Source organism: Megalobrama amblycephala, linkage group LG11 (assembly GCF_018812025.1).
Source record: "Megalobrama amblycephala isolate DHTTF-2021 linkage group LG11, ASM1881202v1, whole genome shotgun sequence".
Lineage (NCBI taxonomy): Eukaryota > Metazoa > Chordata > Actinopteri > Cypriniformes > Xenocyprididae > Megalobrama > Megalobrama amblycephala.
The window spans coordinates 27,870,970-27,885,852 of record NC_063054.1 but is presented as its reverse complement, the minus strand read 5'-3'; the positions used below and the strand labels follow the sequence as shown (position 1 = coordinate 27,885,852).

Here is a 14,883-nt window from a genome sequence, read left to right as displayed (position 1 = left end):
GATATTATTTAATTTTACCAAATCAACCTAACTTCATTAGGTTACACCAACAAAAATAATTGTAAGAGTTAGATCATGCTGAAATAATTCCTTATGCACATATCTACTTTCACAGAGTACTATAAATGACTTTTAGCTTATACTGTACAATACACAAAGCTTTTGTTGAGTAGTGCATGACCACTGTTGACAATTTGCTTTAAGAGGAAGAAACTTTTTCCGGCTTTGAGACCAATTGCAATACATTGTTGAACCATATCCATCCTATTATGGTCAATTAAAATCATTAAGTGCTAAATTGCAGCGAATCGGCAAGAGAGGATAAGTAATTTCCAAAGAGTTATTGGATTAATCTTCTAAAGGAAATGACACTGTAATAGAGAGCAGATAGGAAAATGCTACTAATGATTAAAAAACTTTTTTTATTCATAAAGTACTGGCATAATATAGCATGTGACGTGAAATGGAAAAAAGTAAATAATAATAAACGATTATTCTCTCATGTCCTTGTTGCAGAAACTACCTGAGTTCCAAAGTGTTGAAAATATGCCAGCTGCCAAGGATCTGTCTGATCATATATACTCGCACATGGAGGCTGAACTGAATGAGGAAAATCCTTATGAGTGCATTAGTGAGCTTTCATTACATCCTCCATCTGACAAAGCTGAAGGGGAGAATGAGAGCCCTTCCACAGCAATGACAAAGCCTGATGATAATCACTCTGTCTCTGCCCTCAACAAACCAGTAAACAAACAGCCTCTCACTTCACCTCACACCCGGAATGATCTACATTTGACCGAAACAGTTGTTTATGCTGCAGTGTGCTGGAAAAACAAAAGTAACAGGAACACAAATCCTACAGATACTGTGGTTGAAATCAGAGATATTGATTTCAATATCCCTGACGTCCCTCCCATTCCAGACAAACATTTCTAGTATGATGAAAAGGCAATGTTTGTATTTATTCTCATTTTGCAAGTCTTAAAAACAAACTTGTAATACAAAAATAATGTTCATGACAAATATATATATATTTTATTTATTGCTTTTCAAAAACATTTAGATTAATAAATAAATAAATAGTATGTCTGTTTTAACATCACTGCAACTTCACATAAAACTGTTTAAAGTAAGCCAACCATGTCTGGGTTATTGTAGGTCAGCATGAGTCACATGATACAATGCCTCGAGCCAATACCCAGACTGGATTCAGAGACTGAAACCCAACATGCTTGCGCTGTCCAGACCTAAAATCCCCTTTGGAGGATGAAGTCCGTCGGCCACGGCCGCCGACAGAAGAAAGCTTATAATCCCCAGACATCATTTACATGATGAACATTTTCTTCCAAATGTCTGTTTGCAAATACACAATGCTGACTATTTAGGAAATAGACCAAATGATGTAGGTGAAAGGTGACACACATCAAGGGACTGCTTTGGAAACTGCTGTCTAACATTTAACTTAAAATGACTTATCCTGGGGATACATTTTTACCTATTTTAAATATGGACATAAGATAAATATTGATATTTGTTATATATTACTTTCATGGGACTGTGTACTGTGTGTGTTTATATAGTGTGTATAATACTTTTATCATGTATATCATGTAAATTGAAAATAAAAGCTATATAATATAAAAGCTGTATAATTTGCACAAAAAAGTGATTATTATAATGTGGTAGAAAATCAGAAAGTTTTATGTTCCTGCTTGTCTAAGAGACACATGATGGAACAGACCAATATTATAGGAGCAGGTTTTAGTCAAAATAGCCTATTTTTATTCACACACAAACATGCACATCGGGTTTACTATCCTTGTGGGGACTCTCCATAGACTAAATGGTTTTTATACTGTACAAACTGTGTATTCTATCCCCTTACACTTACCCTAACCCGAAAACTACCCATCACAGAAAACTTGTGGCATTTTTAGAAACACAGTTTAGTATGCTTTTTAAAGCCATTACTTTGGGTAATGGCCTAATACCCATGACATACACATTTGTGTCCTCATAAACCATATATACAAGAACACACACAGATACAGTCTACATATGTATAAAATAAATAAATAAAATACTTAATAGTGTGGAGCACTTTATTATATGCTATTATTAAAAATACAATAAACCCCGCACAGTTAAAAATCGTGCAATAATAGCCTACTACGGATAGTGATATAGAATAACACGAATTATCCTTGTGTAGCACCGTGTTAAGCTATATAAACAATCATGTTGTGAGATGTTGCAGTCATTCGGCACGTAAGCCTACGCGAGCGCCACGTACAGCCCCCCCTCACTGACTGACGGCAGAGGAGCGCGGGTGAGCAGCAGGCAGCGGCATCTCTCCCTACCAAAACATTCTAGGTAACATCATTAACACGCCGGGTTTCCATTGACAGTAGAACTACTGAGGGTATTTTATGTCACTGCATGTTTACAGACTTTTCCCGCTATAATCGTGTAGCCGGTGTTTATGTGAACTGTTCTGATTTTTTAAAAATCCTACCGTGGTCGTTTCGAGAGAATTCTGTGTTTAAAATGAGCTGTTTTGGTGTGGCTGTTTAATGCGTTTGTTTTAAGTGTGCATTTTCGAGAATATTTTGCACAAATGTGATTTATTGTATTGCAACTGTTCGTTGTTTTGCTTATTAGGTTGTGTATATTAACGGGGGTTGAGCAGAAACTCGTGTACGCACACGTTGTTGGATGAAGGTGTGTCCTTCGGGGAACCGAGTCAGCCAATCAGAGCACAGCTTCCGCCCCCAGTGGGAAGGTTGTTTTTTGCTGGATGTAAACGCCCATTACGAGCGTCCCAGCTAAAGTGTGGATCTGGATTAAATGGCACAGTTTAAAGGATTAGTTCACTTCTGAATTAAATTTTCCTGATAATTTACTCACCCCCATGTCATCCAAGATGTTCATGTCTTTCTTTCTTCAGTTGAAAATAAATTAAGGTTTTTGATGAAAACATTCCAGGATTATTCTCCTTATAGTGGATTTCAATGGACTCCAAACGGTTGAAGGTCAAAATTAGTTTCAGTGCAGCTTCAAAGGGCTTTAAATGATACCAGACGAGGAATTAGAGGCTTATCTAGCGAAATGATCGGTCATTAAAAAAACAACAACTGTATATATACACAAATGATCACCTTGAACGTACTTTCGCTTTCTGTATTCTTCAAAAAGCTTATGCTGTATGTCCTACGCCTTCCCTATTCTACTTACGGAAAAAACGGAACTGGCGCCACGTTCGTTCCGTAAGTTGAATAGGGAAGGTGTAGGACATACAGCGTAAGCTTTTTGAAGAATACAGAAAGCAGAAGCATTTGCAAGGCGATCATATGTGTTTATAAAGCATATACATTTGTATTTTTTTCTGAAAATGACTGATCGTTTCGCTAGATAAGACGCTTATTCCACATCTGGTATCGTTTAAAGCCCTTTGAAGCTGCACTGAAACTGTAATTTTGACCTTCAACCGTTTGGAGGCCATTGAAGTCCACTATAAGGAGAATAATCCTGGAATGTTTTCATCAAAAACCTTCATTTCTTTTTGACTGAAGAAAGAAAGACATGAACATCTTGGATGACATGGGGGTGAGTAAATTATCAGGAAAATCCTATTTGAAAGTGGACTAATTCTTTAACTGTTTCAATTAATAAGATTAAATCTGCATTTACTGGAGGAAATAGGCAATTGGTTTTGTGTAAATGAAACGCTGTCAGCAAGCATTTTATTTTCTGTCATCTGTGATAGAAACAGGAATCAACACATAAGTGTTGAACTGGTAAATACGTTCAAAAAGACCAACTGCAATGCAAATAGAAAGAAAAGCTGACAAAATAGATGGAAAAACGATAGTTCAGTTGACTTGGTTGATAGACAGTTACCTATAATAGACATAATGATTTAACTTTCAGAAAGGACCTTTGAACGAATATTTTGAGCGAATGGATTCAAAACATTCGATTCACTGAGATGAATCCTAATTCCGTTGCGGGATTTAGATCTCTCCATGATTTCACTCCATAAATCCGGAGTTACAGTATCTGAGAGGCTCATAGTCAGGGGGTGTGTTGCCCTAAAAAAAGTAAAGGCACCGAGCAATATTCTGCTGCGTTGCTTGTCTATGTTCAAAAATCTATCGCTTGTCTTCGATAAAGGTATTTTTTTTTTTTGTATTTTATTACAAATTTTCATGTAAATCCCATATCTGATTAAGTTTCCAATGAAACTCGCGTATAAGTGATTTAGATTTTAATAGAGAGTAATGCTTGTAAAGGTATTGATTGATTTATTTATTTATTTTTGCACGTTTGCATGGCCTCGTGGCGTTGTCGCAGAGCTTGTGTGTTGTTATTATTAGCCTGCTTGGCGCTCAGATTAAAACATGTGATATTAAACGAACGGTGTTATAACATGCTTTTCCCTGCTTTCTAGCTTTTTGTGCGGAGAGCCAAAGCCGACTGTTGGGCTGAGAGCATGGCAGCGGTGAGATCCAGAGCAGGACTGAACACAATACAGATGAGCACAGAAGGGCAGGAGGGAATGGTATGTATCACAATAACTGGTATAGCCCCTGTAACTTACAAATATGAGGAAAGTGTGGATAGTCTGTATATAATTGATTGTGTCCAATCCTGCAGAGCTACATGCAGTGTTGTGGGCAGGAAGGGGTGAGCGTGCAGAAGAAGCTTGGACCTGGGATAGAGTGGTCTGATGATGTCAGCGCACAGCAAACAAACCTTCAATCATTCTCACAGTCTTCTGTTGTGGACTTACCTTACAGGTTAACCTGCAGATCCATTTCATCTCTCTAGTTTGTTGTCTTATTATCAATCTAGACTCTCTTAGAGCAGAATTTCTCTACATATACTGTAAAAGGTGTAATGTTATTGTGTGCATCATAGATCTATAATGCAGTGTAATGTGATGTGAACATTTTTTTTGCTCCCTACCATAACTCAGAAGTCCTGAGTCGGTGGAGATGGATGAGATCATGGCTGCAATGGTGCTCACCAGTCTGTCCTGCAGTCCAGTGGTCCAAAGCCCCCCGCAGAGGGACCTCCTACCAGGTGAACTGCCTTCTTTTGGAAACCATGTCTTACCAAACACGGAACACTTTTTCAGTGTATGCTTGCTTGACAAACCAATGCAGACAGTTTATTTGAAACAAAAGCTTATCAGATTTTAGATAGAATTTAGGGGAGACTTTTAGTTTTTATTTTCGCTCTTTGAAATATATATATATATAATATATACACATTTAAAAAAATGTTGGTATTGTACATAGTGTTGTCTAAAATTTTGACATATCGATACTGAAATATCTGAAACTGTTCGAATACTCCTTTTCTAAAGTATCGATACGCCGATAGCAGCTGCGTGTTCTGCTCTCTTCTTTCCGACGGTGAATTAACACACCTGCTTCCTCTCACTCGCTCGTCTCATTTGCTCCTGGTTGAATAGTGCTTGTATCGTGCATAATTTTATTAATTGACCCATTCACTGGGAGTTTGATTGACAGGCGATCTAACCAGTCATAACACCGTATCCGAGACTTTGAGACTTGGTTCCATATCAAAAAGTAACCTGCTCTGCCTTGTCTGTCGATACGTTGTCAGCTTCCTCTTTGCTCCGCGTTGTATTTTTCACTGTGTGAGAACGTGTGGCGTGAGAGCGGCATGGCTTGTCTTCGCAAACGGTCAATTCCCACAGGTTTCGTGCTCACACCAAAAGCACATGCACTACTGATCTAAATGGCGCACACATAAAGCCACCCCTCAAACAGCTCGCGAGTACCAAATTGACTACTTTTTCATGGCTTATTGCACTTAAATTGTCAAATACATACAAAGTTATGTCAAAATGCCGTGTATTCAAGTAAATACAGTCAGTTTTGGAATGTAAATAGTTGAGAGAAAAAACAACAGTATATTGGATCCATACATAAGCTCTTTAAGGGGCAGCAGCCTAATAAACTTGCTGCTGCCTGTCATGTTAATAAAAGAACAAAAGACTAAGAGAAAAAGTGATCAGAGAAAGTCACTCTATGCTCTTGACAGAAAAACTTTTTTTTACTTGAATTGTAAGCATTCATCTGTATTTAATTTTTACAATTAAGACTATCCAGTGCTATTTTACATTTATTTAAATTTCTATATATTTCTTACATGAATACTACTGTTAGACCCACCTGAAAAACTTAAAGCCATGTTTATTTCATTTGTCTCTTTATTCTGTTGTATTTATTCGTGCTTTTGTTTGCAATATGCTCTTATTTTTAATGACTGTTTATTTGTCTATTTTTTTGTGTGTAACTTTAAGTCAACAATTCAAATAAAGCCTCCCTGTGCTGTGTGTAAGCTATTGCAACAAAATTACTCAAATTATCAAAAAACAAACAAACAAAAAGAGATAATAACAAATTATCTGTATGGCGGTATATATGGCAGTTTCCCCAGTGGTATCGAAAATGGTATTGAATATCGATATTTTTCAAGGTATCGTATCGAAGTTAGAAATTCCAGTATCGTGACAACACTAATTGTACAGCATAACACAACCAAACAATGAATTTAGCAATTCTATGGTTATGCCGGTTTTATTTACACTTGTCCTCTCTTTTGTCTGTGACTATAGCTGACATGGAGTGTTGTGGAGGTGAGCTGTCTGACAGCGGCAGCAGCGGTTACTGGAGCTGGGACCATGGCAGTGTAAGCCCAGCCCCTTCTCCATCGGTTACTGAGATGGACAGGAGCTCGGGCCAACTGACAGACGAAGGGCTGCACATGGAGCTGGACCAAGCCGCATGTGAGGAGCCAGAGGCCAGGAGGTGCAAGGTGAGAAAGAGAAGACTGTCAGATTGCTGAACCTGAGGGTAAATAGACCGCATTTTAAGCTGATGTTTTAAAAATACATGTGAGTCACTCTTTGTTTTTCTTTCTCACTCTCAGAGCTTGAGCAGGGGAGCGTACAGGTGTCTGTGGCCTGTCTGCGGGAAAGTGCTGACTTCACGGGTTGGAATGAAACGGCACATTCGCATTCTTCACCTGGGGTGAGTATGTCCGTGCATACCAAACTCATGTAACAACTGAGATTGAGGCACAGGAGCGTTATGATGCATCTTTAACCCTATAAAGCCTGCTGTATTATATTTGTTATCTGGTGTATCAAATATGGTACTCAACAAAAAAACATATATACAAACTTTTTGTAACACTTTAGTTTAGGGTCCATTTCTCACTATTAACTAGTTGCTTATTAGCATGCATATTACTAGGATATTGGCTGTTTATTAGTACTTATAAGTGAAGTTCCTAAACGTAATTTAGGGAGGAGCGAGCCCATCTAATCTTCCAATCAACAGCCAGAGTATATAAGCAGCTGCTTACCTCTCTTCAGTCTCGGCTGTTCCAGCATCCCTCCACCTCCCCAAACTCCACCTTCATCTCAGGTACCTTGCCCTATGTAATCATATATCCTATATTTATTCACATCAAAGCTCAAGTTGAAGCTGCTTCATCAAGCCCCTCCTCAGCCAAATTAGCTAACCTAATACCCTAAAGATTAAATGGGCAAACAAACTCGTTAAAGCACATAATAATGCCTTATTTTGCATGACCATATTCTACATCCCTTAATCCTACCCAATACTTAAACTTAACAACTACCTTACTAACTATTAAAGGATTAGTTCACTCATGAAAATGACCCCAAGCTTTACTCACCCTCAAGCCATTCTAGGTGTGTATGAATTTCTTCTCAGATGAACACAATCGGAGTTATATTAATAAATATCCTGACGCATCTAAGATTTATAATGGCAGTAAAAGGGACCAACGAGTACAAAGCTCAAGAAAGTACATCCAATAGCCATAAACGTACTCCACACGGCTCTGGGGGGGGTTAATAAAGGCCTTCTGAAGCAAGGCAAAGCATTTGTGTAAGTAAAATATCCATATTTAACAAGTTATAAAGTAAAATATGTAGTTTCCACCACATCGCCTTCCGTATTCAACTTACAAAGAAAGTGTAACACCTCTCGCAGTTCAAAATGCTTACACTACGTCCTACGCCTTCCGTATTTAACTTACGGAAAAAACCTTAACTGACGCAACGTCAGCTTGCTAAGTTGAATATGGAAGGCGGTCTGGTGGAAGCTAGATTTTTTACTTTATATCTTGTTAAATATGGATATTTTTCTTACACAAAGGCATCACTTTGCTTCAAGAAGGCCTTTATCAAAGGTGCCCTAGAATTAAAAATTGAATTTATCTTGGCATAGTCAAATAACAAGAGCCCAGATAGCAACACTGTGTCGGCCCAAATCCGGCCCACATCTGGCACATGCGGGATGATGATCTGGCCCACATGTGGCAGGAATGATGGCACTTGGGTGGACCGCTCCTGTTTGCCAGATCTGGACCACAAGCAGGCCACAAAAATGCCAAATGTCAGCCAAGAACAAAGAACTGGACCTTATTTAATCCACAAAATCTTATGTATTATTTATAGAGTCATTTCAACATTAACAAGCCTGTTTTCAAGCAGAATCACTGAGGGAAAGAAGAAAAAAAGAGATGAGCAGAAACACAAGAACTACAACTGACTTCAGTCACAGCCTTAGAGGAAATCAACTGAAGATAAAAGACATTAAATCTCTGAAGATCTGATTAAACAACTCCACAAACAGCATTACCAGCTTCACTTATTACTAACCAGACTGACTTTGTTTCTGTCACACGTCTACAGAAGCTCTTATTGAGAGTTACCAGGTTTAACTCGTTTATTACATTTGAGGTTACCATGATGGTGATTGATATTTCCATTAGTTGGCCTCTTAACTTTATACATATATAACTGTCTTTTCTGACTGCTGTGATAGTGTGTTTACCAAACACATTAGCAGCAGCAATAAAAATTGAAATGAGATCAGGTGTTGGCTGTTAGCCGTTGATGATTTTACTAATCAATGATGTTGTTTAGATGAAAAAAAAATGTTTGCGCCATTAATACACTAACATTACAAACCCTGTGTTTCTGTGACATGAGCTTGAGCTGTATTGCAGAAATTATTATTTTTATTATTTTTTTAAAAAGGTACTTTGAGATGACACACTAAGACATCAAGAATCAGCACATGAATCTCAACTATGGTGACAATAAAAAGCATCATGTAGCCGCAATGCATGCTGGGTACTATAGTACAAAACTCCCAGAATGCATCAGAGCATTATGCAGCTGATCTGATTGTCTAAATATTTTGTTTATTGTCACCATCAGTGAGATTCATATGCTGATTACTGATATCTATGTTTGTCAACATAGTTTTCCTTTTTGTGTTTTTATTTATTTTCATCTTCTAACAGATTTCTGCAAAATATCTGGATTTCATTTTGCAGTAACATTTATATTCAATTATTAAGACTTCAGTGAAGCAGACTATTTGATGGCTAATTGTAGGACACAGTGTTGTTCACAGGCTATATGATGATTACAAAATCATCAATAGTTTACAATGATCACATGATCATGTTTCAGTTTTCTTTGCTGCTGCTAATGTGTTTGACAGAAACACTATCACAGCAGCCACAGAAAACAAATATATGTTAAAAGTTAAGAGGCCAACTAATGGAAACATCAATCACCATCATGGTAACCTGAAATGAAACCAACATGAGAGTTAAACTTCTGTTAATTCTCAGCAGGAACTTCTGTAGATGTGTGACAGAAATAAAGTCAGTCAGGTTAGTAATAAGTGAAGCTGGTAATGCTGTTTGTGGAGTTGTTTAATCAGATCTTGAGAGATTTAATGTCTTTTATCTTCAGTTGATTTCATCTAAGGCTGTGACTGAAGTCAGTTGTAGTTCTTGTGTTTCTGCTCATCTCTTTTTTTCCTGTTTCCTTCTTTCCTTCAGTGATTCTGCTTGATAACAGGATTGTTAATGCTGAGATGACTCTATAAATAATATATAAATATTTTGTGGATCAGATAAGGTCCAGTTCTTTGCTCTTGGCTGACATTTGGCATTTCTATGGCCTGCTTGTGGTCTAGATCTGGCAAACAGGAGCGGTCCGCCCAAGTGCCATCATTCCTGCCACATGTGGCCCAGATCATCATCCCGCATGTGCCAGATGTGGGCCGGATTTGGGCCGACACAAAGTTGCTATCTGGGAGTTCAGTACATGGAAATGACATACAGTGAGTCTCAAACTCCATTGTTTCCTCCTTCTTATATAAATCTCATTTGTTTAAAAGACTTCCGAAAAGCAGGCGAATCTCAACATAACACCGACTGTTACGTAACAGTCGGGCTCATTAATATGTACGCCCCCAATATTTGCATATGCCAGGCCATGATCAAGGCATTAGACAAGGGCAGGCAGGATGTGTACAGTTGAATCATCAGACTAGGTAAGCAAGCAAGGATAATAGCAAAAAATGGCAGATGGAGCAATAATAACTGACATAATCCATGTTAACATGATATTTTTAGTGATATTTGTAAACTGTCTTTCTAAATGTTTCGTTAGCATATTGCTAATGTACTGTTAAATGTAGTTAAAGTTACCATTGTTTCTTACTGTATTCACGGAGACAAGAGCCATCGTTATTTTCATTATTAAACACTTGCAGTCTGTATAATTCATAAACACAACTTCATTCTTTATAAATCTCTCCAACAGTGTAGCATTAGCCGTTAGCCACGGAGCACAGCCTCAAACTCATTCAAACTCATTCAGAATTAAAGGGGCCGCAGCATGAATCGGCTCATATTTAGTGATGCCCCAAAATAGGCAGTTAAAAAAATTATTTAAAAAAAATCTATGGGGTATTTTGAGCTGAAACTTCACAGAGACATTCAGGGGACACCTTAGACTTATATTACATCTTGTAAAAAAACGTTCGATGGCACCTTTAACCCCCCGGAGCCGTGTGGAGTACATTTTGCTTTGGATGGATGCACTTTCTTCAGCTTCATACTCGTTGGTCCTGTTCACTGCCATTATAAAGCTCGAATGCGTCAGGAAATGTATTAATATAACTTCGATTGTGTTCATCAGAAAGAAGAAAGTCATATACACCTAGGATGGCTTGAGGGTGAGTAAAGCTTTGGGTAATTTTCATTTGAAAGTGAACTAATCCTTTAATAATCAGTAATTAGGAGATTATTGAGGCAAAAATCATAGTTAATAGTGATAACTGGACCCTAATCTAAAGTGTGACTTTTATTATTTCACGTCAGGCCTTAATGGGTTAATAATGTTTAAGCAGTGTGTTTTACTGGTTTGAAAAACCATGTATAAGTATATAGGTTTACATTATTTACTAGGCCTGAAAATAAGCGACAAATGATGTTTCTTATTCTTCCCATTATTTTATCTTCACTCAAACAGTGGGGGTTCAGAGCAGTCACATAGGGAGGAAGACTTCTACTACACAGAGGTCTCCTCTGAAGATGAGGAAACTGCACCTCCATCTCCTGCTCCTTCCTTCTCAAGCGGGGCCTGGACGTCCTGCAGCTCCACCCAAAGCCAATCCACCCCAGCACACCAAGATGCTCCATTCCAGTCAAGCCCACTCAGCCAATCAGCTCCAAGCAGCGTGTGGCAGATCCACACTGAACATCTCTATCAAGTACAGATCAGCTGAGATAACTGGCTGAAACTGATTGTTTGGAAATTAAGCATAGAAATCTTGTCTAAAATCTTTGTGATGTTAGTGTGTTTTTGTGAGTTAATTGTGTGTGTTTTTTCCGTCACTGTGTTGTTTTACTGCAGGCCTGTGCGCCAATTCAGGTGACAGTCTCTCCAGGCTCTCCCACCTTTTGTAGCTGGACCCCGCCTGGTGATGTCCAGCAGAAACCTCAGGTTGGTCTGCCTCTCCAAAAGCACTTAACATCATAAGTGATGCATTTTAATACACTTTATGCCATCTGCCCTTTTATTACTATGTTGATCTGTAGATTCCAACATCTCGCAGCCGGTCAGTGAGCGTTGGAGAGCAGTGGCTACAGCGGAACAGCGCCCCCACCAGATCACAGACCATGAGTGCATCTCCCTCCAGAGGGCACTGTTCATTCAGGTGAACCGCTTAGTTAAATGCTGCCCTCTGTAGTTACGAAAAAGGTCTTTAATTAGTGCAAATAGCATATAAATATAATACTATATTAATATACTATTTCTATATATTCCTTTCAGATACATTGTAAAATGTTTTATGACTTAAAAATGTAAACACATGTTTTAATTTATAATAATTAAACATTACGCAACAAAAGTTTACTTTAAAAGTGTACTTTTTCGTCTTTTCCTTAGGAAGGGCCGCGGTGAGGCCAAAAAGTGCCGGAAAGTGTACGGCGTGGAGCGCCGGGACCAATGGTGCACCGCCTGCCGCTGGAAGAAAGCCTGTCAGCGGTTCCCAGACTAAACTGAAAGACTTTAGGAGACAAGGAAGAATCCCCATTTTCTTTCTTTCCTCCAACTATTTCCTGCACTGTAGAGGATCCCTCTTTTCACTTTTCTACCTTTTTTTTGTTTTCCTATTAGAGTTAAAAGTGTTTTTGTTATGATTTCCCACAAAGTGAACGCTGGTACTAGCTGTTGAGACTGTGGAGTAGTAGGATCCCAACCCCTTAAAGGTGAACTCTGCCCTCTTACAAGACTAAAGTGTAACCCTGTATCTGAACAAGGTGTTTTTCTACCCCAGTCCTGCACTTCAATCCATACCTGAGATATTTAAGTGATTGTTGATTTTTGTATACTGTGGACAATGTATTGCTTTGAGCATTTTCATGATGTTTTTTCTATTGCCGTTTTGTTAGCCTGAAAGGTGTAACAGTGTAATGTCACGTATTGTCTTTTTTTCTACGTATTTACTCAGAAATTAAGTCACAACTTTTGAGTTTCGCAAGGTTTGACTATCGTTTGCCATAGCGCTTCCTAATCAATCTAAACTGCCAGATATAAAGCTACAGTGGTGTTGAGTGGGAGATGTGAATGATATTGGCCACGTTGGTGGCCACAGTATGTTGTCCGATGGAGATAAAAGTGCAGCTATAACCTTTCGATTGAATACCAAAGTGCTATTGCAAAGAGTTAAAGGGAGCTTGACTGAATGCTGCCTGGACAATAGATCGGGCTCTTTTCCTTTTGTAAGTTTTTTGACATCCTTCCGAAACGTGTTAAGGTCTTGTACAATACTGGATCATCCCCTTGAAAACATCTAAAAGGATTTGAAAGCATAACATCACACTGAAAAAAGATGTGTAATTAAAAAGACACAAGATATAATATGCAAATTTCATAAGCTTGTCATTTGTGCATGACAAATAACAAGAACAATTGTAAAATTATTTTATTGGCCTTTTGTGTGCATTTCATGTACAAGTGGAAAGGATTAAAAGAAAAAACTTACTTTCCAAAAATGCTTGCAGAATGTGTTTGAAATTAAAAGTATTCACAAAGCCAAAATGTCTACACAGACAAAAGCATTATTTACAGAATACTGTAAAGTATGCTGAAAGACTATCTGCTAGTTCTTTCTTTACATGTAGGGGGTGTCAGTTTTCAAAACCTTTTCTGTGACATCCAATGAGGGTGAATCTGTCAAGCACTAAGATGATCTCATTTGTATGTTCATGCACAAATAAATGCAGAAAGCTGGAACACATGCTAAATTCATTCTCAGCAGGAGGAACCAAACAATTAAAGGTGCTGTTTCTGTGGAACCAAACCAAATTGCACAAATAATAACTATAAATTGTTTCAAACAAGACACGGCATTGGCAGAAAGCCCCACATTTTCTGATTGGCTAACATGTACAGGCCGCGTTCAGATTCCACTTTGTCAAATCACGCCATGTCGTAATTACTGTAACAATTCTGAACTGTAAAAAGCCTTCAAGTGTAAACTCGTAATTTTCTGAGAGCCACGACTTGTACTACCTGACCACTGCAGATTTAGGGTTAGTTTACCCAAAAATGAATTTCTGTCATTAATGACTCACCCTCATGTCATTCCAAACCCGTAAGACCTTTGTTCATCTTCAGAACACAAATGAAGATCTTTTTTAATGAAATCTGAGAGCTTTCTGTCCCTCCATTGACAAATGCTGCTATCACTTTCAAGCCCCAGAAAGGTAGTAAAGACATCATAAAAGTAATCCATGTGACTCCAGTGGTTTATCCTTATTTTATGAAGCGACGCGAGTGCTTTGTTTGTGCATAAAATATAATTTATCACTATATTTACAAAATATTAAAGCTGCTGTCTGCGATTTTTTGGCCCTCTAGCGGTTAATAAACAGAACTGCACGCGTCTTGCGGAGGAACATTCTAGCCGGAGCTACTTTTCTCCGTGTATGTCTATGGCGAGTCACGTTACTGTGTTACTCTGCGGCGAGTCCTACCAGTCCAGTCTGAAATAGTCCGAATATAAACACTTATTATAAGTGTACCATAACGATTCAGGATAAGACAAAAACACGGTTTGGAAAATGGATTCATGTTGTATATTCTCATTATATATTCTTTGTACATTTTTAACACAAAAAAAGTTGCGGACTGCAGCTTTAATCTCCAACGTGTTCATGAGTACCAAAATGCTGTTGACACGAGAGCACCACAACGCATGCGTGTTGTGTTGACGTAAGTGCAGATGAATATTTTGTAAATAAAGTGGTATATTATGTTTTCTTTTTGTGCAAACAGATCACTTTTGTCGCTTGTTTTATAAAATTGATGTTAAACCACTGGAGTCACATGGATTACTTTGTGACTTTACTACCTTTATGGGGCTTGAAAGTGGTAGTTGCATAGGCTGTCAATGGAGGCTCTCAGATTTCATTAAAAAGATCTTCGTTTGTGTT

At 38.1% G+C, this 14,883-nt stretch overlaps 1 protein-coding gene across 3 annotated transcripts; it reads left to right on the top strand.

Annotated features, from left to right (window-relative positions):
* The first annotated feature begins 2,246 nt into the window (after positions 1-2,246).
* znf395b (zinc finger protein 395b) lies at positions 2,247-13,681 on the top strand. 3 transcript variants are annotated; one of them, XM_048207151.1, is made up of 10 exons: positions 2,247-2,373; positions 4,451-4,561; positions 4,657-4,799; positions 4,979-5,085; positions 6,653-6,852; positions 6,967-7,067; positions 11,411-11,651; positions 11,795-11,884; positions 11,980-12,098; positions 12,332-13,681. In XM_048207151.1, exons 2-10 carry the CDS (start codon positions 4,493-4,495, stop codon positions 12,441-12,443), a joined length of 1,182 nt encoding a protein of 393 aa, XP_048063108.1. In that variant the 5' UTR covers positions 2,247-2,373; positions 4,451-4,492; the 3' UTR covers positions 12,444-13,681. The 3 variants fall into 3 exon arrangements, with proteins under 3 accessions (XP_048063108.1, XP_048063109.1, XP_048063110.1); XM_048207152.1 differs by lacking the exon at positions 2,247-2,373 and adding an exon at positions 2,387-2,422; XM_048207153.1 differs by lacking the exon at positions 2,247-2,373 and adding an exon at positions 4,027-4,173.
* The last annotated feature ends 1,202 nt before the right edge of the window (positions 13,682-14,883 follow it).

Bases quoted from the DNA above. Each gene is read 5' to 3' on its own strand.
- znf395b (XM_048207151.1), top strand. From the start codon at position 4,493: ATGGCAGCGGTGAGATCCAGAGCAGGACTGAACACAATACAGATGAGC. The intron at 6,853-6,966 runs GTGAGAAAGAGA...TCTCACTCTCAG, and splicing joins CAGAGGCCAGGAGGTGCAAG to AGCTTGAGCAGGGGAGCGTA. The intron at 12,099-12,331 runs GTGAACCGCTTA...TCTTTTCCTTAG, and splicing joins AGAGGGCACTGTTCATTCAG to GAAGGGCCGCGGTGAGGCCA.